This window comes from Malania oleifera, chromosome 3 (genome assembly GCF_029873635.1).
Source record: "Malania oleifera isolate guangnan ecotype guangnan chromosome 3, ASM2987363v1, whole genome shotgun sequence".
In the NCBI taxonomy this organism is placed as follows: domain Eukaryota; kingdom Viridiplantae; phylum Streptophyta; class Magnoliopsida; order Santalales; family Ximeniaceae; genus Malania; species Malania oleifera.
In genome coordinates this window covers 114,587,693-114,602,614 of record NC_080419.1, presented here as the reverse complement: position 1 = coordinate 114,602,614, position 14,922 = coordinate 114,587,693, and the positions used below count along the sequence as shown (strand labels likewise).

At 36.6% G+C, this 14,922-nt stretch overlaps 1 protein-coding gene across 5 annotated transcripts in view; it reads left to right on the top strand.

Annotated features, from left to right (window-relative positions):
* The window catches only part of LOC131150789 (dynamin-related protein 3A-like), a 103,790-nt gene that overhangs the window by 68,334 nt on the left and 20,534 nt on the right, over window positions 1–14,922 (top strand). For 3 of the 5 annotated variants that reach the window (XM_058101748.1, XM_058101750.1, XM_058101752.1), the window contains 3 exons: window positions 3,978–4,120; window positions 4,195–4,341; window positions 4,483–4,535. In XM_058101748.1, coding sequence (XP_057957731.1) covers window positions 3,978–4,120; window positions 4,195–4,341; window positions 4,483–4,535 — 343 coding nt within the window. The remainder of the gene's footprint in view (window positions 1–3,977; window positions 4,121–4,194; window positions 4,342–4,482; window positions 4,536–14,922) is intronic. The other 2 variants (XM_058101751.1, XM_058101749.1) reach the window with 1 other exon arrangement.

The window sequence follows — 14,922 nt, the reverse complement described above, 5'->3', positions numbered from 1 at the left end:
CTTCCATCAAAATCCTGGAGAATACAGAAAAAGTAACTAAAACATAAAAAATACTTTGAAATATCAAAGGAAAAAATTCCTCCAATGTCGCTGAATTTCTGAAAGGCTCCCTCCCTTTAAGCATCGAGGGCCGACGCACCATATAGAGGCCAAATAATGAATCTTCTCGCAAACCTGTTCAATTTCTTCCCTGAAAAAATCTTTGCATTTTGCTCCAGCCAAAAACCTCACAGCACTGGAAATATTCCACATTTCCGTATAGCAGCCCTATCCTTCTTCCAAAACCCTCAAGAGAGATAGCAAACTTGCCAATTGCGATCCACTGCCGCTGGTCTCATCTTCAATATGTTGACGACACCATTTTCTTCAATCATAGCCCTTTGTTTAGGAGAATTTTGGGTTCATCAACTTTTTGAGAGGGTTTCTGGGCTCAAAATTAATATGGGGAAGAGTGGGTTAGTAGCCTTAAATGTACCCATTAGGTGAACTAGTGATTAGGCTATAGACGTGGGGTGTGGACTGTGTGGTTTGTGGGTTGGCGGTTGGCCCTTGACTTACTTCAAGGTTCTTTTGGGAGGGAATCCTAGAGTGATTTATTTTTGGAATCCGGTAGTGGAAAGGGTCACGAGGAGAGTAGATGATTGGAAGGGGGCCCCTTTCTCTCTTGGCGTTAGAATTATGCTTATTCACACCTGACTTTCTAGCATTCCACTGTATTTCTTGTCTGTTTTAAAGAGTCTAGTGGGGATCGCTTGTTCATGAGAGATTTCTGATGGTTTGGTATGGGGAATCGTAGGGACCATTTTAGTGAACTGGGCAGAGGTTTGTAGGTCTAAAAGGGATTTTTTTTTGGGGAGGTGGAGGGGCTTGGTCTTGGTAATTTGGTTTCTAAAGCCACCGCAATTTTAGCTAAATGGTCATGGCATTTGCCATTAGAAGAAAATCCCCTCCAGCATAGAGTTATACGAAGTAAGTTTGGGTTGAATGAGAATGGGTGGGATATCAATGCTAGTTTGAGATGTTCTTTGGGGAGTCTGCGGAGTTCTATTTCTCAGATTTATTCTCTGTTCACTACTCGCACCAAATTTGAGGTGGGGTAGGGTTCCCGGATTTGTTCTTGGAAAGACCCATGGTTTGCGAATATCTTCTTTTTCTTTTTTTTTTCTTCCTTCTGTCATTTTTAGATTGTACTCTGAGCCAAGTGGAGTTATTTCTTTTTCTGTTGACAATTTCAGTTGCTCTTTGGTTTCCTGGAATCTCCATTTCAGGAGACCTCTAAACGATCGGGAGATGGTGGAAATGTCATCCTTCTTGTCCTTATTGAATTGCTGCAACCTGTCTTTGGAATGGAATGTTCGTTCTTGGTCTTTGGATCTATTGGGGGTGTTTACTTGCAAATCATTTTTTGAATTCTTGACTTCAATTCTTCTTTTCCTCTCTATCCTATTATTTGGAAGGTCAAAGCTCCCCATGAAAATAAAAGATTTTACTTGGTTGGCTGTGCATAGCAAAATTATTGCCAATAACTTGCTGTCGATTAGGAGACCTTTGAAGGCTATTTTTCCTGATGTTTTCATGCTCTGTTATTGGAATTCCAACGCAGCATCCCATCTTTTTTTGCATTGTGATTTCGCATGGAGGACTTGGAACAAACTGTTTGGTATTATAGAAGAGAGTTCGAATTGCCCCTGTTCAGTTAAAGACTTGTTAGCCATCTCATTTGTTGGCTTTGGAAGGACGGATAGGGCAGCTCTGTGGAAGAGTGGCATCTTTGTTGTCTTATGGGGTATATGGCTGGAGCGTAGCACATGGATAGTTTTTTGGAATAAGTTAAATTGGTCACTTTCACTGGTATGGGAAAGAGTCAGTATATGGCGTCTTTATTGTGTCGGGTTTGGGGTTTTCAGGGAAGCTAATTTTCAGGACCACAGCAGACCGATGATAAAGAGGAACTGGCTGGTTTGATGTCTCTCTGCCTTTTTGTTGTTTTAATTTTTTTTTTCTGGCGCGTACCTGATTTTTTTCAGGAGATATCTTATTCTCCCTCCTTGTAAATTGTTATCCTATCAATGAAATTCCTTTTGCTATCAAAAAAGAAAAAAACTACGTCTTCAAGCTATATATCCTCGAATCCCCAAAAGGTCCACTCCGTACTCAAGTTCCCAGTAAAGACCGAACATGAAACCCTAAGCTCCCAAGCAGTGGGAGGAGCCCAAGGCTCTGACCAAAGAAAGAAAAAGAACGGAATTCTTGCTTTGGTTCTTACGCGTTACTCACCCGTCCGCCACTTGAAACACCACTTGAAATTGTACCGAACCTTACAATTCGATGATTCTTGTTTCCCAAAATTGGAATTTCGTTTCACGATTCGAATCTCAATTTGACGACTATGATTGGAGGAACTGGCTGGTTTGATGTCTCTCTGCCTTTTTGTTGTTTAAATTTTTTTTTCTGGCATACCAAATTTTCTTCAGGAAATATCTTGTTTTCCCTCGTAAATTGTTATCCTATTAATGAAATTCCATTTGCTATCAAAAAAGAAAAAAAAAAGAGAGATTGAAGGAGCCTGCTGGATTGTTAATCCTTTTTCTTCTTTTGTTTGTTTTTTTTTTTTCTTGGTTTATTCCAGCTGTTTTTGGGAGATTTCTCATCCGTCCTTGTGTAAATTCTTTTCCTATTAATGACGTTTCTTTTGCTATTAAAAAAAACTATCAAAGTAACATATATGAAGTTATGAACGTTTTTATAAATAAAATTAATCTGTAATAAGTGGACACTATATATGATAATAGCATAAGAAATGAAATCTAATTTAATATATTAGAAATTTTTTTCTTTGTGAAAAAATTAATATATTGTCTAGTTGTTCTAATCTAGTCAGTTTTTTTGTTTAAACAAATATACTTCAGAAATATACTGGTCTTAAGCAAATATACTACCAATCTCTACATAAGTTAATACACATGAATATATATGTAGAGTATGTGAAAAAATGTATGAAAAGCTATCGACAAGGGTACACTAGAAGGGAGAACAAGAAGTTCTCCAAGGAACAAAAGTGCACAAAAGAAAACAAACAGATAATTAGAATAACGCTGCTTTCTAATCCCTAACCAGGTCAGGCAGCAGGCACACCCTGAAAAAACCAGAACTTATGGGCCCAAAAAGAGGCCAAGTACACTGCTCTATCCGACAACAAACAAGGAGAGCTAGTGCAATCCTTGAGAATTCTGGCATTCCTTTCAATCCATATGGTCCACAAAATAGCAAGAACTGCATTGCGTCAAAGAACTCCTCCCTTCCTTTGCTTGCCTGAACTCCAATAATAGGAATTTTAACAGGAAATCACCATCCTACCATACTGATTTTTAACATGCCCCAACTTTGCTTATTTATTAACCTAGGTTAAAAATTTAACTGAACTAGTACAAATCGAGCTCCAAGCTATTATGGAATGGATTGATTGTGTTTTTGGTCCTGTAGATAGGGTGAGATCCATGATTTTAGCATGTGGTCTTGTTAACTTAAATAACGGGGTTTTATAAGTTTGTGGGCATATTTCTAAGATTCACATAGCAATTCTCTTCCGTTACATAAAGGCCATTTTTTGGGTGATGATGATGGTGGTGAGTAGGCAATGCCCATGTGTCACTATGTGCTGCCGTAATGCATAATTTGAGTGAGTGTGTTATTTTCTATTTGAATATATTTCCTTTTTGTCAAAAGATATCTACATTTTGAATTTTTTTGTTTTGCTATGCTGCCTATTGTCATAAGTTTTTTTCCCCCCTTCAAATTATATATGTGAAATGAGGAGTGGCAAAATTCCAAAAAAAAAAAAAAAAGGACTTTGAAAGGTTTTGCATAATATACATGTGGAAGATTACTGACCAAGTTACACTGTATTACAAGTTAAAAATATTAGAACAGAGTCTGAGTTTGGTTAGTACATGATAAATTTGGTGCTTGCAATTTAGCAGGCAATTCAAGTACCAGGACCTGGGGTATTTCATCGATATTTGGGAGTCGGGGATCATCTGGGGAGAGTTCTGCTAGCAGATCTCATGGAGAAACAGTTCATGATTTAGAGCAGATGCCTGAAATAATCCAATTGAGGGAGGTAATACTGTACCTGCAAGGATGTTGTTACAGAAGTTCTATTCAACCTTCTTAATTTCCTGATCTCTCTCTCAGCCCCCTTCTATCATAAGGCCAGTAGAAATGCAAATGGAGCATGAAGCAGTGGAAGTAATTGTAACAAAATTGCTCTTGAGATCTTACTATGACATTGTCAGAAAGAACATCCAAGATTTAGTTCCAAAAATTATAATGCACTTTCTGGTATGATGAAATCCCTGTTCCTTTAATGGTCATTTCTTCAATTTTATATTCGTACTTCTCTTGCAGTAAAAAAATTCTTTTGTCTGTAACAAAAAAAAAAAAAATCCCATCTCATGATTACCTTTTGTTAATGTGCTCTAGGTTAATCATTCAAAAAGGGAGCTTCATGGCACCTTCATCCAAAAGCTGTACAGGTATGTAGAGTCTAGAAACAGGGCCTTGTGATCTGTCTTTATTTTTTTCTTACAAAATTCTTGTATACTGAGAATTTGAGAGTCTACATATGTTAAGGAGCTCCACATGATTAATATTTAGCATCTATATTTATATTGAGCTTATAATGTTTATGGTTTTCTTATTGGATAAAGCTGATATTATAAAAATCCTGAAATTGAGTTCCTTAACGAAACCTTCTTAGCTGTAATCCTTTATCACATTTGCTGCTTCTGCTATTTGGTTTACATCATCACCAAGCATTTAGGAATGTGTCATTTTTGTTTTGTTTTTGTGTGTGTGTGTGTTTTTTTTTTCTCATTTTTTTCCTGCTTTTTCATGCTTTAATTTGTGTGATCTTTTAAAAAAGGGAAAAAAAAGAGAGACAGAAATATAGAAAGAAAGAAAGAAACATGTTCGCAGAGTCTTCAAAACATGTTTTCCCATTTTGGGAGCCAAAGCATATGGTTCCAGACATGTTTCCTATGGTATACTTTGATAAAAGGAAATGGAAATGGAAGTAACACTGGTCAAAATGTTTTTTAGACAATAGAAATTTTTATTAAGAACTGAAACAATGAACACAACAGTGAGGACAAGGTGTCCTCAGGGACAGAGAGCATCAACCCGAAAGATTCTAATGGAGCTGCCTTCCAATCCCTTTGAAGGTCTAACAGCAGAAAACCCCAAAAAATCCAAACAAATGGGCCAAAGGAAGCCAAGAACACCACTTTATTGTTAAGATTCCCAAATCAATTGGGATTTCTTATTAATCTATTCTGATTCCCAATGAATTCTATTTCATGTTAGGATTATTTAGTGATGGGATTTTTATTTTATGTGTTAGTATTCCCAAACCAATTGGGATTGAGTCCATTAAGGACTTGGATTGGGATATTTTACATTCCTAGTAAGAGTAAATTCTTGTACCTACGTATATGTCCCTATGGGGCTTTTCGATTCAAGCTATAATATAATTTATAACCTTTGGCTAATTTGGAGGCAGATCCTCTCGAAGTGATCAAACCCTATTTTCTCTTACTATTTTCCCTTCTTAAAATTTCCCCAATTTCTCCATGATAAAACTCTAGGGTTTTATCATTTGATATCAGGTCAGACGTTCTTGTGGATGCCATTAAACAGCCAACAAAAGCAAGATCTTGGAATTATTGATCTTCACTCATACACAATGGCCTTGGAAAATTCAGTATAGTACCAAATGGAAGTTAGGCTAAAGGCTATACTTAGCAATCTCTCAAGGATCCAGGTATCGTACACACTACATCTTCTATAAAGGAGAGAGAAGATGAGGCCTCTACATCAGCTAATCATAGGGAGCAGCCGTACGTACAAAAAGGAGGTTACCAAGGAGAGCTTGATTGTGATCCTTCTCTTATGAAGGTGGAATTTACTCGGTGGGACAGTGATGACCGTACTGATTGGGTTTCTAGGGCTGAAAAATAATTTCGCTTTCACTGCCCTATAGAAACATCTAAAGTTGAGATTGCTTCTATTAGTTTGAATGGCAACGCTATTCAATGGTATGACTGGTTTGAAGCTTGTTCTGGAATGCCTTCATGGGTAGAATTTGTTTCTGGATTACTCATCCAATTTGGGCCCATTGGATATGAGAATATCGATGGTGAGCCTGCTAAAATATGCCAAACTAGCACTGTATTGGACTACTAGACACGATTTGAGTGGCTGTCAAACGGGACTAAAAATTGGAATAAAATTCAACTTGCCAGTACTTCTATTGAAGGTCTCCTACCTGACATTTGGTGTGAGGTCAAAGTATGTCAGCCGCAAACTATGACTGCTGCAATTTGCTTTGCACAGTTAGAAGAAGAGAAATTGGGAGAAGAATGACGTTGCTACAACAAGACCATTAGCAAGAAGATTGTCAGCAATGCTATCACACTGCCTGTTGCTCACAATCCTCTTGCCAAACGATTGACTCAGTAGGAACTTAAAGAGAGATTGACAAAAGGTATGCGATGGCATTGTGATAAAGTGGTATAGAGGGCACTGCTGCAAAAAGGGATGATTGTTGATGATTGAACCAGTGGAGGAGCCAGAAGAGGTTGAGGATGACCACCCCGCTTATTCAGTTCAGGAAGGCATGGAATCTAAGGATAATGATGAATCTATCACTTCTTTAATTCATGCTTTAGCTAGTTATGCTAATCCTCAAACCATGAAAATTAGTGGCTTTCTAAAACGTCAACCTGTTACTATCTTAATTGATATGGGTAGCCCTAATAGTTTCATGGACACTAAAATTGCTAAAGGGTTAGCCTATCCTGTGGAGCAATGTGAAAAGTTTGATATGAAGGTTGCAGATGGAAGGACCTTGACATGTTAGAGCAAGTGTCTAAAGGTTAAACTTACTATGCAAAACCATGGCTTGTATGTTGATTTCTTTTTGCTGCCTCTAGAAGACTATGAAGTGGTTTTGACATGTTAGCCAAAAAACCTGGCTAGATTGATTGTGAAGTTCGCTATGAGTGGCTAGAGAGTGACTCTTAAAGGCAAATGTTGTGGTAATGCCACCACAGTTTCAAGCCTTTGTATGGAGAAACTCCTTAAAAAGGAGAGACATGGTTGCTTGGTACAACTTTGAGCACCGAAGTTACAACATCAATCTAGCCAGGTTTTTTGGGTTTAATTGATTGCAAGTTTGTCAAGGATTATAGAAAGATTACTGCTCCACTGATCGCTTTATTGAAAAAGGATGCATTCAAATGGGGTAAGGAATATGAACAAGCCTTTGTCAAGCATAAGCACGCAATATCCACCACACCAGTTCTTACCCAAGCAAATTTCAACAAGGTGTTCATCATTGAGTCTGATGCATCAGGAATTGGCATTAGTGCAATTTTAATGCAAGATAGATGCCCCATTGCTTTTATTAGTAAGGCTTATTATTATTATTATTATTATTATTATTATTATTATTATTATTATTATTATTATTATTATTTTTCCATCCCACATTAGCAGGTCTGTTTATGACAAAGAGATGCTAGCCATAGTGCATGAAATTACAAAGTGGAGATTGTATTTAATTGGTTGGCAATTTCGAATCTGAATTGATCACAAGAGTCTGAAATATTTTTTGGAACAACGAATCTCTTCCATGGAACAACAAAAGTGAGTCTCTTAAGTTTTTGGGCTATGACAATGAGATTATTTACAAGAAAGGGACCAAGAATGTGGTGGCAGATGCACTCTCACGACTTCTTGAACAAGTTGAACTTATAGTTATTTTTGTACCTTCATGTACTACTCTTGAACCAATTAGGAAGAAATGGTGGCAAAATCTAGAGACTAGAGGTATTATCCAAAACCTACAAAAAGAGCCAACTTCAGTCCCTCCTTACTTTTGGGATTCTTTAAACTTATTGTATAAAGGGAGGATTTTATTAGTGCCTAATTCAGCCCACAAGAAAAACGTAGTACAAGAATTACATGCATCACCGACTACAAGTCACTCTGGTTTTCTTAGAACCTACAAACGCATTACTTAAGAATTTTGCTGGAAGGGAATGAAGGGTGAAATCAAAAAGTTCGTAGCAGAATGTGATGTTTGTCAACTATAGAAAGGGGAAAAAACCGTGGTGAGTCCAGGCTTTCTACAGCCTCTTCCTATTCCAAAAGACGCTTGGACTAATATGTCCATGGATTTTATTGAGGGACTAACATCTTCTCATGGTAAGTCTACTATTTTGTTGTTGTGGACGGTCTCATAAAATATGCTCATTTTCGTGCCATAACTCACTCTTATACTACTGTAAGTGTTGCTTGTACTTTTGTTGAGAATATTGTCAAGTTGCATCGAATTCTTCAATCTATTGTCAATGATTGTGACAAAGTCTTTACCAAAAACTTTTGGAATGATTTTTTACATTTTCAAGGAAAATAATTGAATATGGGCACTGCATATCATCCACAATCAGATGGGCACACTAAATTTATTAACAGGTGCTCGGAGACTTATCTTCATTGCTTTGCTAGCGCCAAACCAAAAGACTGGGTGTGATGGCTCCCATGGGCACCTAAGGGTGGGTTCAAGTGCCACCACAAGCAATTTTGGATCTCTAGGTGGTCCAATGTAGAACTCAAGACATCATAGAAGTTTTAATTCATTGGTCTCACTTACCATCTAAAGATGTAACTTGGGAAACTTATGATTCCTTGGAGGAGAGATTCCTAGAGTTTATTGCTGCTCAACCTCGAGGACAAGGCTGATTTGAAGGAGGCGAGAATGTTAGAATTCCCAAATCAATTGGGATTTCTACTAAGTCTATTATGATTCCCAATAAATTCTATTTAATCTTAGGATTATTTGATGATGGGATTTTTATTTAATGTGTTAGGATTTCCAAATCAATTGGGATTGAATCCATTAAGGACTTGGATTGGGATATTTTGTATTCCTAATGGGATTAAGTTTCCCTACCCTATATATACATATATAAACGATTTTCCTAAGTACTACTAGTAAGGATTTAACATTACTGCACTGTTATATACATACATACATACATATATATATATACATACATACATATATATAGACTTAGCATTGTGATTTACTAAATGAATTACTAAAAATATATTTGTTTTATCAACTTCTTAAGTAATTAGTAGTATATACCTTGGAATGTGTGTGATTTTGAATGAAGAATAATAGTTTAATTGACCAACTAAGGACATACATATTTTTTAAACAAAACATGTAATAATAATTTATGTGTTTATGCATATATTTAAGGGATGTGTTCTCTTGTTGAAAGGATTTCAATAAATACATATCTTTAAAGTGTGTGGATAATTACAAAAAAAATATATTCCTATATCTTTAAAAAGATATTTTCATTATTTTTTATAACTTGATTTTATTTTCATTTATAACTATAAGAAATTAACATTGCAATTTTAAAGGTGAAAGAGACTTTTGCTCTACTTTTATATACTTCACTAATAGAGATCCATACAATACAAATTGACTATTTAACTTTTTAAGCATTTTCTTAGTCTAAGAATTAAAATATTTTTTTCTAGATATTCTAGTAGTACAAGGACTAATTTAGGATTTGTTTTTACCAAAAAAAAAAAAAATCAATTTAAAAAAAAAATTAAAAAAACAGAATTTATAATGTATTAAGTTAAAATTTTGTTTATTAATATATCATTTTTTACTTTATTTGATGACTAAAAACAAACAATAGATCATGTGTAGATTTTTTTTTTTACCTAATTTCAAATTTAAGGTCAAAGTGATGTTTTAAAACTTAAAAATATTAAGAAAAAGGAAATATGTGATGGAACTAACCTTTCGTAATTACTTATAAAAAAATAAAGCAATTAAAATATATGTGAATTAAGAAAAAAATATTTTACGTATCATTATTGTTGATTTCTAATTTTTTACTATATTAAATTACTTTTTTTATTCAATTTAACATACAAGTTACAACAAAATATAATATTTTGAAGAGAAGATATAATGAAAAGTTAAGGTGGCCAGTGGGTCTTATTCTCATACACTTTGTGCGCTGGAGAGTGGAGTGCTAAGGTGAGAGAGGAGCCTCGAAGCGATGAATGGTTGATGACTCCAAAGTCGAAATCGAAGGGCTGGCCGCTGGCGAGTGGTGACGACTGGCGGAGGGAGCTTCTGTAGAGCTATTAGCGAGTCGCGGAGGCGGCGGAGCTGCTACAGGGCTATCACTGATGACTCGCGAAGCTGTTGCAAGGCTGTGAGTCTACAACTGCTTTAGGTGGGTAGATTTGAGGCTTCGAAGTTCGAAGAAGCCTTCTTATTTAGATTCCAATTCCAACAACAAATCAAAGGTACAATTTTCTTCTTTTCAATCTTTTGAATGGCAGATTGAATGGCAGATCTGCTAAGGAAGAATGGTTGGGAGAGGGGGAAAGTGGGGATTTAGGGAATCGTCCTTCGAATTGAAGGAGAACAAGCAGATGCATATGACTAGCGGGCTGTCGGCCAGTGACCGTTACGAAGTGTAACGGCCGTGATTTCAATGTCAATTCCAATTTTGATTTGAAAAAGTAACGTAAATCAGTAGTAAAGCGTGGAATTCTTTTATGAAACTTTAGAAATGGTTAATAGACGTAATAATATAAGTTTTAGGATGAATATATTACAAGTTAAATACATCTATGTTGTGTATGAGGTGGAAAAGTTGTTATATAATTTGTGTGTCAAACATATTGTAAGATAATGTGCATTAAACATATTTAGTTAATACAAATTAAATTCTTAAATCATTTAAATATTATTTATTATACAAATATGATAATTTAGACATGAATGGTTAGATAAAAATGTTGTTGTAAGTTTATTTTTCCATATAATTTCAAAAGCCCTCTTAATAATCTTTTTGTTTCAATAAAAAAGTAAAATAAATTAAGAAAAAAACTTCACTTTGCTCCCAAATCTCATTTGAATTTCGAGGAAATTTCATTCTATAGTTAAAAGTTCGTCAAGTTTCACTAAAATTTCTAAATTTTGATAAATTTTGGATAACTTGTTGAAATTTTGATGGAAATTATGTAAAACAGAAATCGACTGCGATTTCGATTTTGAGGGTGACAGAAATCGGAAATTTTGACAAAATTTTTTACAACTTCATGGAAATTTAAAGCCATGCTTCTAACTACCGCCTAACTAGATGGTCTTTCGTACTGTCCTCCGAAGCCAAAGTCACGCATTAGCCTTTCAAGATCCTTAGGAACATTAAAGGGCACTTTAAAAAGAGAAATTAAGTAAATAGGGATGTTGAAAAGTGATGAGCGTGACACGACCCCCAAAAGGCAAGTATGGCCTCTTCTGCCCCTCCAATCTTTTGCCCACTCTCTCAATCATAGGGTTGCAAAAGGTTGCAGAATTTAGATTGCTCCAAAGGAGGCCAAGATATGAAATAGCCACTCAAGAGAAACACAACGATCAGGGTTTTAAAACTCTCTAATTCCCTATAACCCAAATTGGTACCAGCCACCCTGTTCTTGGACAAATTGATCTTTTGATCTTTTTGATAAATCTAACAAAATAATGAACTCGCTGAATTTTGTGATGTTGTTCTCAAGAAATAGCATAGTATCATCATCAAATTTGTCGAATTGACAATAAATGTTAAAAATTTGACTTAAGCAATTGTTGATCCACTTTCTCCATACCTCCCCAGACCTTTAGTAGACATCACCTTCTCCAAAAAAACCCCAATTTACCATATCATAAGATTTCTTGAAATCCATCTTAAATAATTTACACTTCCTCCCGCTCCTCGTGTCCCCCACCACTACCACCTCATTAACTATGAGCACGGTGTCTAAAATTTGTTTTCCATGAAGAAACTCTAATCGTGCCATGGTCACTGTGTCCTTCAAAACCTCTCTCAATCTCTTAGCTAAAAGTCTAGACCTTGGTGAGAATATTGTAAAGACTAGTGACAAGACTAATAGATTTGAAGTCCCTTGCTCCCATAGGTCTTCCTTCTTGGGGATTAGGGTTAATAAGGCAGAATTTACACTATTACCCACCATCCCATTATGATAAAACTCTTAGAAAAACCTTGAAATGTCTTTTGCAAGACCTCATGAGAAAAGGTCATCGTGAAACTGTTTGGATTAGGAGCTTTCTCCTTGCTTAGCTTAAACATCACTTTATCTATTTCTTAAACCTTAAAAGATCTCTTAAGCCATTGAGCTGAAGTCACCTTAATGGGCCTCCAATCGAGGCCCTTTGCCATCAGCCTATTTAGGAGCTCCTCATGAAACACTTGTTTGTGAAGATTAGTAATATAAGCCTCAATCTAAGAGTGTCCCTCACCAAATTCCTAGAATCTAACTCCAAGTTCTTGATAAAACCTTTCCTCCTCCTCCTTCCTGCAACCCTATTTAAAAAAAAAAAAAAATGGAATTGCAATCCCCTTCCTTGACCCACTTCCCTCTTGATTTCGAGCGCCAACTCATTCCCTCCCTCAATAAGAGCACTTCCAACTCATTGCAAGAGGTAGACCTTCTGGCCCTAGCCTCCTCATCTGACAATCCATACTCGTCGAGCCTATCCGACCCGACAAATATTTAGAAAGATCTCTTCATTTCCATTTTTAATATTCTCAAAGATCTTTTTATTTACATTGTTTCAACTTCACCGTGACATACTTTCAGTTTTTTCATCAATTTAAAGCCCTCCCACCTTGAACCTAGCACTCTCCCCACCAGTGTTTCACACACTCCCAAAAGGAGAGGTGTGTCAACCACATGTTCTTGAAACAAAACGGGGTGGGGTCCTCTACATTGGGTTTGATTCTAGAAGCAAAGGGCAATGGTTGGATGATGGTCTACAAAGGGTCTCCCACACAAGATGCGGAAAAGTTTCTTCCCACATGTTGGTAAACAAGAATCCGTTGATGTGAGAGGAAGCATGTCTGTCTCATGGTGCCATCTAGGTAAAGCAGCCATTGCTTAAAGGGATGTCCTTGAGCCCACAGTCCCGAGTAAAGAAGTCGAACCTCCTCATTCTCTTAGAGATCTTCAACCCCCCTAATTTATATTTAAAACTATAGATAACATTAAAGTCCCCTCTCCCATCCACACATCCAAAGCCACCAATGCAGACTACACAAGCCAAAAACATCTACTAACTCATCAAAGAAAGAGTTTACTAAGGAGGATGAGTGAGCACCATAAAATAATGTGAACCACAACTGACAAAGAGAAAGACTCCTCTAGGAAATACTTAATGAAGACACCTTCGTGTCCCAAGACTAATTTTGACCTGCAGATGCTCTGAACAAAGGATAAAAACCACCCAGTCTTCATTCGTAGAGTTCTAAATACTTCTGAAAAGGAAGAGTCAACTTCCCTCAACTTAGTCTCCTAAAGAAACAAAATTTCAAGACTGACCTTATTTGCTAATTCCTTAACCACTCTCCTGTTACCCATTCCCTAGTGCTCAAACATTCCGGGAAAGATGCTTCATTTTACAAAGTAATAAGGACTTTTGAGGACTTGCCTTTCTTGTCGTAGTTAATTGATGACATGAGCCTATCCAACTCCCTGCTCAATTTCTTAGCCCTTTTCCTTTCCTAAATCGGTCCTCAAACTGTCTCTCCTCTAGGATAATGAGAGCCAGATCCAGCTCATCCAAGAGATCCTGATATCCCTCTCATCATCTAAAAAGCCCATAGTTTTGGAAGTTTGCTCTTCAGTTGATTCCCTATGACACAAAGGTGACTTGAAATGTGTATGAGATTCCCGAAAAACTAGGGATGGTATTTAGAAAAGACATTATTTACCTGCGGGGCCTTTGGATTGTCATTTCCAAGATACTTTGTCACCAAAATTAGGAAGGTGTTGGGCACAAGGGATTTATTGTGCAACTAAATTGCAGGCTGTGTACAGAAGGATTATGGCAAAGGTCTTCTCAAATCTGGACCTGATCTTAGACTGTATACCTCTCTGAATATTATTATCAGATTCTGAAGTCCCTGCAGCATACCTCTTCTGATCTGTTCCCATATCTATCTTTTTGAGACCCCACCTTTTCTACGTAAATGCTCAATTAGAAGTCCTTCTATTTGGAAGAGTGAGAATTAGGGGAATAACTTTCATCCTCTTCCAAGTTTGCACTAGACTCTTCACCCTCCAAATTGGCTGTCTGCTGCCTGTTATTCAAAACCCTGCTTCCAAATTCAATTTTATCATCTGGTATATTTTTGAAAGTCTATGCAGAGTTGCTTTTGGAATATCTTCTTCCATTCTGCAAGATCTCTATTCTCTCCTTCTTGTTCTTGCTGCTACAGCCCTCGATTGCTAGGTGGGCTCTAGATGTGGCCTCTAAACAGAGGTCATCCATTTGTGGTGATATGGAGGTTTAACTCTTGAAAGCCCTGCCTCTTTCTTGAGCTTGCGGTCTCTGCGCATGATCAAGGAGCTACAATTGAGGCCTGACAACTCGTGTTGATTCTTAAATTTGTCGCCTTTGCCAGCTGTCCCTTTTGAAAATTCCTGGAATTTCTTCCAACCTAACATCTTCTCTTTGTCTGGTGTGCAGACCAGTGGAATTGTCAGCGGAACAGCAAACAGCAAAGCAAAAGATTTCTTTCCTTACTTCAGCCCACATTTATTTCCTTATATTTCAATTCATTATTTTGTATAGTTAGCATATATTTAGTTTACATGCATAGGGCTTGACAGATTATAGTTTACTTGTATGGGGCTAGAATCATGCTAGACCTTATTTACTTTCCATGTATAGCATTCTTGCAAAGTCTATGTATAATATACAGAACTCAAGGCCAATTCATTCGGCCATTCAAAAAATATTTGACATGGTAT